This window comes from Phialemonium atrogriseum, assembly GCF_030411735.1.
Source record: "Phialemonium atrogriseum strain 8032-3 unplaced genomic scaffold QBC33scaffold_14, whole genome shotgun sequence".
Lineage (NCBI taxonomy): Eukaryota > Fungi > Ascomycota > Sordariomycetes > Cephalothecales > Cephalothecaceae > Phialemonium > Phialemonium atrogriseum.
The window spans coordinates 203,598-212,133 of NW_026848151.1; the positions used below are offsets into that span (position 1 = coordinate 203,598).

The 8,536-nt window shown below is 54.4% G+C and overlaps 3 protein-coding genes across 3 annotated transcripts; 1 reads left to right on the forward strand and 2 right to left on the reverse strand.

The window, feature by feature from the left end:
- Positions 1 to 406: 406 nt before the first annotated feature.
- Positions 407 to 1,977, forward strand: QBC33DRAFT_539975 (uncharacterized protein). Its single transcript, XM_060428022.1, has 3 exons — positions 407 to 571; positions 637 to 1,030; positions 1,122 to 1,977. The coding sequence occupies exons 1-3, from the start codon at positions 527 to 529 to the stop codon at positions 1,511 to 1,513; spliced, it is 831 nt and encodes a 276-aa protein (XP_060282934.1). The 5' UTR covers positions 407 to 526; the 3' UTR covers positions 1,514 to 1,977.
- Positions 1,675 to 2,547, reverse strand: QBC33DRAFT_539978 (Rhodanese-like protein). Its single transcript, XM_060428023.1, has 3 exons — positions 2,298 to 2,547; positions 2,186 to 2,231; positions 1,675 to 2,106 (listed from the first exon to the last, which is right to left on the reverse strand). The coding sequence occupies exons 1-3, from the start codon at positions 2,496 to 2,498 to the stop codon at positions 1,820 to 1,822; spliced, it is 534 nt and encodes a 177-aa protein (XP_060282935.1). The 5' UTR covers positions 2,499 to 2,547; the 3' UTR covers positions 1,675 to 1,819.
- A 343-nt stretch (positions 2,548 to 2,890) lies between these two features.
- QBC33DRAFT_539981 (cytochrome P450) lies at positions 2,891 to 5,419 on the reverse strand. The gene is made up of 5 exons (XM_060428024.1): positions 5,028 to 5,419; positions 4,814 to 4,964; positions 3,774 to 4,741; positions 3,434 to 3,717; positions 2,891 to 3,375 (listed from the first exon to the last, which is right to left on the reverse strand). The coding sequence occupies exons 1-5, from the start codon at positions 5,188 to 5,190 to the stop codon at positions 3,337 to 3,339; spliced, it is 1,605 nt and encodes a 534-aa protein (XP_060282936.1). The 5' UTR covers positions 5,191 to 5,419; the 3' UTR covers positions 2,891 to 3,336.
- Between the last annotated feature and the right edge of the window lie 3,117 nt (positions 5,420 to 8,536).

An 8,536-nucleotide genomic window follows, 5' to 3' on the forward strand; every position in this document is an offset into this window, starting at 1 on the left:
TTTGTGGCTGTACATTTGGTGCTAGCATAGGAGTTACCAGACATTGAGAATAAGACGTTTGCCATTCCAATCCGGCGCGGATGCCACCGGCGATCGATGACCCCCGTAGTGGGTGGTCGCTCTTGTCTACGTTCATAGTATGGAGTCGCGATAGATGTTAAAAGATGACGCCAAGATATTGTGACTATTAACTGCCTACTTATTGGTGAAATGACATGTTGGGCAGGAGATGGGCAGGAGAAATATCATCCGCCCGGAATACCATTGCAATGGAACCTCGAATGCTGACCAGGAGTCATCGTCACTTCCGATGTTAGGTGAGGTGTCAGGTGACATAATTCGTTGCCAGGTGACACCAGCTTGTCAGTACAAACGCGGCGTCCCACTTACGACAGCTGTCGCAAACTCCAGGTCCAAGATTCAATCAGCTACATCTCGCCCATTCCCGTCAACAAGAACTTTCGAGCATCTGTTCAAAGGGCCGTATGCACTCAACCTCCAGAGCGTGACCTAACACTCGAAGATCATGTCTGGGGCCGGATATGACGTGGTGGTGGACGTGGATGATGAGGTAGACCTGAACGAATGCGTACCCATCACCTACCCCCTCCCTGACTGACAACGCTTTGCTCCCAGGGCGACCTAGGACACACCGACTTGCAAGAAGACCTCGAATTCCACAACTCAAACTTCTCGGAGAGCGCACAGGCGAACAGGAAGGGCGGCGCGTCCCCGGGCCTCCCGTTGCCGGTGACGGCGTCGTCGTCATCGTCGTCGCGGAAACGGTTCCTCTGGACTCTCTCCTTCTACGCCCAGTTCTTCGACGTCGACACGTCGTCCGTCCTGTCCCGCTGCTGGGCGGCGCTGTACCCGCGCGCCAACTTTCTCGACGTGCTGGAGGGCAACCCGGATCTGTACGGCCCGCTCTGGATCGCGACCACCGTGGTCTTCATCCTCTTCTTGGGCGGCACGATCAACCAATATCTGGTGTCTACTGGGCCGTTTGCGTACGATTTTAAGCTCCTCAGTAGTGAGTCTCCCCCAAGCACCCCCGGTTAACGGTTGTTTCTGGCAGTCGATAGCCCACTGTTATCATTTGCTAACCTGTGTACGATAACCAGGTGCCGCCGGCCTCATATACGGCTACACTTCCGTCATACCCGTCATCCTCTTCCTAGCGCTGCGGTACTTCGGCTCTGAGAGCGCCAACCTTCTCGAGTGCTGGGCTCTGTACGGCTACGGCAACCTCATCTGGATTCCCGTGTCGCTGGTCAGCTGGACGGGCATCTCGATCCTCAACTACGTCTTCGTCGCCGTCGGGTTCGCGCTCTCGGTCAGCTTCCTGCTGCGCAACCTGTACCCCGTCCTCAGCGCCACCGACCGCCAGACCAGCAAGGCGCTCCTCGTCCTGGTAGTGGCCCTGCACGCCGGCTTGGCCATCGCGATCAAGATCCTGTTCTTTACTGCTGGCGGTGGGCCCCTTGCGACCAAGCCGGACGAGGGAGGCGGGTGAGCCCTGATGTACTGCGAGGCTTCTTCTAACGCGAGGGTGTTTATGGGATGAGAGCAGAGCCACGTTAGAAGTTGAGGGATTTGTCGTTCTCGATTACTGATTTGCTGGTAAATACCACATAGCCAAGTCTAAGGGCGCTCGACAGGCAGGGGATTAATGCATTGGCCGGATAGGACATCGCCTTGTTTTGCACGTCACTAGTATTGTACTGTAGTTTCGGTCTGCGATTCGGGTAGAACAGGCATTGCATCTTCCTTTCTATGGAAAAAAAAACGCCCCTTACAAACCCTCAATAAACAGCCTCCCCTACCGCTCCACCTTCCCGCCCTTGGCCGCCCAGTCCATCCAGCTACCGGGATACTCCCCGACATGCGCCCACCCCGCGTCGCGGGCGAGCCCCGCGGCGGCGCGGCTGCGCACGCCGGCCTTACAGTAGAAGACCACCTCGGCGTCCCGGCCGGGCCGCTGGTACCCGAACCGGTCCTCGAACTCGCCGTCGGCGATGTGGAAGCTGTCCGGCGCGGACGTGATCGGCACGTTTACGGCGCCCGGTATGCGGCCCGTCTGCTGGAGCTCGGAGGGCTCGCGCGTGTCTGTCGGGGGGGGAGGCGGCCGGCCGGGAAGGTTAGCGGTTTGGCGCGCGCGATTGCAGGACTGGACGGGGCTACTTACCGACTATGACGACGTTGGCCTCTGGGTCCTGGGTGAGCTTTTGGATCTGGGGCACAGCGAGTTAGTATAGGGGGCCCCGACGGGATGAATTGGAGCTGGGGTGGGCGCGTACGTCTTCAAAGCTCCAGATCTTGCTCTGGCTGGCAGCCTGCGAGTACGGACGCGCTGCAGTGGCTTGCCATGGCCGGGTGATGGACAGGCATTGCTGGGTGTTCCAGGCCGGTCTGGGAAGAGATGCAAGGGGTCGAGCCGGCCGCAGTTGCGTCCGGACGGATGCCTGGAGAAGCCTAAGGACTGCCCGTCTGGATGCCATGCTGTCGTGGTTGGTTGCAGAGGTTGTTCCTGGTAGAGCTTGCCGGGATGTTCCGCAGATCGCAGGTTTATTATTGAGGTCGTTTATTCCCTGTCTGGCGCTCCCCACTGATGTCACCACTCATCCTTGTCCGCTATCAAACCCCACAAGGCCACCCAGCTCAAGGAAGCTTGCCTTGCTTGCTGAGCTTGTTCGAGTTTCTTGCTGGATACTTTTGCTTCCTTTTCCCTAATACTACATGAAGTTGTCCTATTACAGCTACTTGGACGCCATCATATTCTCAGCCTCCTGAAAGTCCCTGGCCATATAGCAGAGGACTTACAGGTATCCGTATAGTCACGAGATTAACAGCCATCATGGCTGACAAGTTCAAGAAAAGAAAGGCTGGCCACCGCGGTCTGGCCGGCCATACATTTTTTCTCGAAAACCATCGAACCGATTTGAACATGATACACGTCCTGGGTTATTCCGCCCTAAGAATCCGATGAGGCTGGACACTCAGGACAGTCTGGGAACCCCCAGTGTCCGTTGCAGCCGTCCCGATATTAAACGCTATTTACATCCTTCAGTATTACAATTGTCTAAGTAGGGCTGGCCTGTATGGTGCAGCCATGTTGATGCCCGGGCGATGCAGGTTCCCATGTAGTCCCCATCGCTAACAACGCGGTTTATCACGTTCTCGCAGGTCGTTGCACCAAAGGCAACCTGTATTCCACAGGGCGACGGCATTTCAGCCGCATAGTAAGCCTCGAATATCTGTCCTTTCCCCCCTGCTATTAGGATCGGCTCGCCGCGCTAACACCTCGAAACTCAGCCGCAATTCGTCGTATAGAGAAATTTACCATTTTCTCTCCTCAAACGTCAGCGGGCAGTCATCCTGGTTTCTGTCAGCGTCAAATCTCGATATCATAACGATCACCAATCCTACTACTCACCTTGGGGAAGATGGTGGCGAACACCTTGATCTCCTCGGATAGGGGTGTGGGGTGATGTGTCCAGTCCAGTAGAAGCGAAGCCTTTCCGACGAACAGGGCGAGGTTCAGTTGAGCATACTGCTGACCGAGGCAGTAGTGAGACCCGGTGCCGAAGACGAGGTAGTTTTTCAGGCCCTTCTGCTCAGCATCCCCGGAATAGTACCGGTCAGGATCGAACTCGTCGGGGTTGGCATAAACGTCGGGGTCACGCAACGCCATATAAACCGTCGCTATAACCATGGAACCTGTGGTTTCAATCAGATCCTACTGCACCAATACGAGGGAAAACAATTGCACTTGCCCTTGGGGACTGTGTACGTGTCGGTGATGGGGAAAGCCTTCTTGGCCATGTACGGAGTCATGAGAACCGGTGGTCGGTAGCGGAGAAGTTCCCTCACGACGGCGCGCGTGTACTTCATCGACTCGAGCTGATCCATGTTCAAGGGGGCATGGATGTCACCGTTGCGGACCTTGTAGTTCTCCTCGCGAACACGATCCAGCACATCGGGGCGTTGGGCCATGGTCTGGAAAAGCCAAGTTGCAGCGCTGCTGGTGGCGTCCTGAGAAGCGAAGAGGAAGGTGAAGATGGTCTGCGAGATCTCGTAGTCGCTGAAGTCCCGGAGCAGCGGGTTCGGCTTCTCCATGTCTTCGGTCGTCGCGCCCTTCGCCTCCATCTCTCGCCACCTCTTGGAATCAACCATCTGCTTGACCCACGCATCCATGATACATGAGATATCGCCGCCAGCCAACATACGGACCTTGCTCTTCGCAGCGCATTTAGCGAACTCGGCCAGGACCATGTCAGCGGCCTTCTTGCCATACCAGGTCTTGGTGTACGGGATGATGATGGGGAAATTGACCAGCTCCAGGGCGGCAGTGATGAGATAGTAGTCGTCGGCGATCTTCTTCACGGCTTCATCCGAAATATAATGCCCAACGAAGGTACGGCAGGAGACGGCACACATGAGCTCGCGGAATTGCGGCATGAAGGGAACCGGCTTCCCCCCAGCCTCCTTGGTTATATCGAGGAACTGTTGGAAATACCGTTTATACACATCCTCCTGACCAGGCAGATAGATCTCGAGAGCCTTGCGGGTGAACAGACCGTTCAAACCTTTGCGGAAATCAACGTGAGCCTTTCCGTCCAGGAACACCCAGTTATCGGCACCGAGAAGCTTGTGGGCGACATCGACGACGCATGGCTTGACGAAGGCGGGCGAATTGAAGACCTTCCTGGCCATGTCACGAGTCGAAGCAATGACAACGAATCTGCGATAGACGAACGTTAGCAAGAAAAACGGGAAGAGCTACGCGACTCTGCAGGGCTCGGAGATAACTCACTTGTGGAATACAGAAACACAGCTCAGGGGGCCGCTCTTCCATTTCGCGTAATACTCCTCGAACTTGGGATCCATGGATTCCAGGAAAGGGCCAATGAATGGGAGTTTCCATGCTGGGCCGACGATGGAACCTTTATTCCAGATGTAGCTGACTGTTGGCAGAGATGTTAGTTACTATTCGACTTGGGCAATCAGACTCGAGGGCAGTAGCATACATTGATCGTATGCAACGAGGAGGGCGAAAAGGGTGATGGCAATGGTCCAGCCGCTCGCGTTGGTAACGGCATCGACGACATATTCAAGTTGTGGTGGAATATTCACGCTGCCGTATTTCGCGCTCGCCAACGGCGAGGTGAAGCCCGTCGCGTTGGTGTCCATCTTGGCTGCGACAGACCCCGAAGAAAATTCCGAAAATTGCGCCAAAGTCGCCAGAGAAAGCGTTCCGAAAGGGGGACGATCGCGGGCGGCCTTGGAGAAGCTCAACTTGCAAGCGAGCGATGCAAGGAGTTGTTGGGGGCAGGTGGCAGGCAGGATACGCCTGGAGTTTATCGAGAACTTGCAGGGAGGAACAGAGGAAAGGGGGAGAGTAAGGATTGGACATTTGGATAATTACTAGGAGATGCACCGGACCGGATTTCGGGAAGGCTTGGACTAAATCGACGAGGGACAGATCATAAGGCAACCCAGAGTTACCCAGGGCCCCACGAGCCAATCACCTATCATTCAAATTTGTAATCAGCCCCTCCCGCTGCAGGTCCTGCAGAGCTGCAGTAAACTTACAAGTGGGGTTTACAAGTTTGGTATTCTCATTCTGAAAAAAATCCAATTCTCAAAGACACCGTTGAAACTTGTCTCACGTGTCGTGGGCGTTACGTCTAGCAATTACTAGGGAGTGTAAAATGTAGATACTACTAGGCGTATTTCTGTGGAGGCAGCCCGGACTGCCCATCCATTGTTGTGCATGGGCCTGTAGCCCGCCCTCAAACGCACCTTGTCTGATTGGCTCAGAAACAGGGGTCTAGCTGGCATGGATGGTTAGGATGGTTAGAATCTAAAATGTTGAGTCTATACGTACCCAGTCCCCTACATATATCTGGTCGACTGGACAGGATGGTCACGATAGGTCGTCAGTCGATTTCCTGTCAAGTCGGACAATCTCTACACCAGACCCTTGACATGTCTTGCCATTGTGCACCGGTGCACTCATGTCAATGTTCGATGCGCTGTTTTGCTGAGGCCTGCCCGCACAAATACTCGGCTGTGGTCGCTTCCGAGAGGGCAGAATCAGCCCAGAGCAAAATCTTGTGCCTTTTGAAGAGACCGGCCGCTCAGTGATTTGCCGCCACCACCTAATTGGAATTGCTTTTCTCCTCTGAAGGGTGCACCGCCTTGTATGTAGAATTCGAATTGGACTGGGGCATGCCAGGTATATGTACGATCGAAATATCGCATAGGGAACTTTGGAGGCCCCCTATAAGTACCTATGGATAGGGATACCTACCTACTTTGGAAGGTTCGTATTCGTTTTCGAGTTCGAGAGAGAAAGGCGGTGAGCTGCTGCTGGTCGAATTGACCAATCATTATGTGAGACACATCCGGTGTTTGAGTGCCTTCTAACAGCAAAATCTAGGGTATAGCGATACCGGGAAGACAAATCCCCCGGACTTGCGGAATTGCGATCGCATTCGTCTGTTGTTATTAGACGGGATTATGGGCCGCGATTGCGTGTGCAGCATATACGTATAGTTGTTGGATGGAATAGAGTCATTTACCTTAATACAACAACATGGGTCTCTTGCCTGTCTGCATTGAGGTAGGCATTGCAGTCGAATTGTTGCAACTCGAGACTCGATTTCGTAGAGGTAGGTTTAAGCATCGAGGAGCGCTTTTGAGCTTCACATGGCCCCGAGAGATTGGGCAAGGTTACGAAGGGCCATTTACCTTTTATTTGTACGGCGTGTAGCCTCTTGTCGTCGGTGATAGTCGGCAAGGAGGGAGTATGGCATACTTGGCAATGAAGAGCTCGATTTCTGTCTTTCGAGGTGAGGTTTGCGACGAGAGGCGTCGAAGTTGCTTTTGAGAAGCCGCCAAAACCTATTTCATGAGATGAGGTTCGGGATTTCCAACTGAGACAGACGGGAAACGCAAGACATGGGCAACACAACAAGAAGGTTCGCCGAGGAGAAGACGTCAAAAGTGACGAAAATGTTTGTTGGTAATCGTCCTCTCGAAAGTCTAGACCTCCAAGGAAAGCTCTCTGTTGGCGTGGTCATGGCCACTTGGGTCTCTCTCTGCTCGGTAACATGGTTGAGCCGCTGACGAGCTCTAGTGGTGTCATCAGCGAAGTCAGAGGTATCGCCATGACACCTTTGCCGACAAGCTACCCCGGGTTTCATGATTTCCCAAATAATCTTGGCCAATGAGACGAACGAAGATAGCCCCCCAAGATCTCAATATCTTGGGGTTGTGACTCAGGTAGAGAGTGGGGTAAGGGGAAGGGCGTTCGACGACGACGCTGACGAAAGCAATTCGCGTAATCTCCTGCCTACAACTGACGAGTGCTAACGTAAAACGAGGGTTTGAATGCTCCAGGAGCGTCATCAACCGCTCTACTGCCCAAAGTACAACCTTGGCCATGCCCAAACTGGTCTGGTCCTGTTCCTACAACGCGCCCTGTTCGCAGGCACTTGCAAACACGCGGCGTAATGCGTCAACTGCGCGTGTCCCCTTTTGGATGTCATAGACGCTTTCGCACTCACATGAGTCACTAGGCCAGGAGTCAGTGGTAAACTTCGGCTTCCAGAGCCTTGTCGACGTGTTGTAGGGTTGGTAATTGCCGAATGCCTTCTGCGATGTTTGTGTTGTGCATATAAGTCCCAGGTAGCAACCTCTATGATGCAGGTTCTCAAGGTTCTTAAGGCAGCAAGTTCAGCAGGCAAGCAAACAAAGCTCATAAAGGTCTCACAAGAAGCTCGGAACTCGACTCAGTGTCTGTGACTCTCAATCAAACTACAGGACGCCATCCTCAACATTGTCCTATCGTGCGACTTACAACACAAACAGGCAGTCAATAAGCCCAATCACGATCACGATGGCCGCCCCTGGATATAGTACGCTACAATGTGCCACATGCAATCAAGTAGCCAACTAACCAGAGCCCAGACTCCTCGCAATCCCAATCCCGTCCAATTGACAAGTCCCTCGCCAAGCACTCGGGCGACTCGGCGTCAATCGCCAGCAAGTCAAGCTTCGGCAGCACCGTCGGCCTGATCAAGAACAAGCTCCATGCCAAGTCAAGCAGGGAAGCGGACAAGAAGCGGGCGGAGGAGCAACAGAAGATTATGCACAGCCAGCTGACCTTTGTGGGTTGAGTTAACAATATTCTTCCCCGCCTCTCCCACCGGTGGGAACGGTGCTCTTCATCTCGACCAGTCACACTCCATCACCACGACATTCCTCTCACAGCTCCCTGGGTCGCCCGCCGCCACACTTCTCACTGTCACGAGGGGCATGTCTGACTGCCATCCGTCAGAAATGATTGCTCGAGGCAATACCACTTCTCCCTTCCGGGAGGGACACTCGCTGCCATCATGGCGGCCTGGAAGAGCACCGCCGCTCCGGGGGGGGGGGGGGGGGGGTGATGTGGGGGGGGGGGTGCCCGTCGCAGGGTTGTTGTATGTGGTAGCCCGTATCAGTTTGGCTCCCGGGGGATCTTAGTTTCACA

Coding starts and splice junctions, on each gene's coding strand:
- QBC33DRAFT_539975 (XM_060428022.1), top strand. CDS start 527: ATGTCTGGGGCCGGATATGACGTGGTGGTGGACGTGGATGATGAG. Junction 572..636: donor TGGTGGACGTGGATGATGAG/GTAGACCTGAAC, acceptor CTTTGCTCCCAG/GGCGACCTAGGACACACCGA. Junction 1,031..1,121: donor CGATTTTAAGCTCCTCAGTA/GTGAGTCTCCCC, acceptor TACGATAACCAG/GTGCCGCCGGCCTCATATAC.
- QBC33DRAFT_539978 (XM_060428023.1), bottom strand. CDS start 2,498: ATGGCATCCAGACGGGCAGTCCTTAGGCTTCTCCAGGCATCCGTCCGG. Junction 2,232..2,297: donor AGATCTGGAGCTTTGAAGAC/GTACGCGCCCAC, acceptor GCTGTGCCCCAG/ATCCAAAAGCTCACCCAGGA. Junction 2,107..2,185: donor GGCCAACGTCGTCATAGTCG/GTAAGTAGCCCC, acceptor CCCCCCCGACAG/ACACGCGCGAGCCCTCCGAG.
- QBC33DRAFT_539981 (XM_060428024.1), bottom strand. CDS start 5,190: ATGGACACCAACGCGACGGGCTTCACCTCGCCGTTGGCGAGCGCGAAA. Junction 4,742..4,813: donor TGTGTTTCTGTATTCCACAA/GTGAGTTATCTC, acceptor CGTCTATCGCAG/ATTCGTTGTCATTGCTTCGA. Junction 3,718..3,773: donor CACGTACACAGTCCCCAAGG/GCAAGTGCAATT, acceptor TTGAAACCACAG/GTTCCATGGTTATAGCGACG.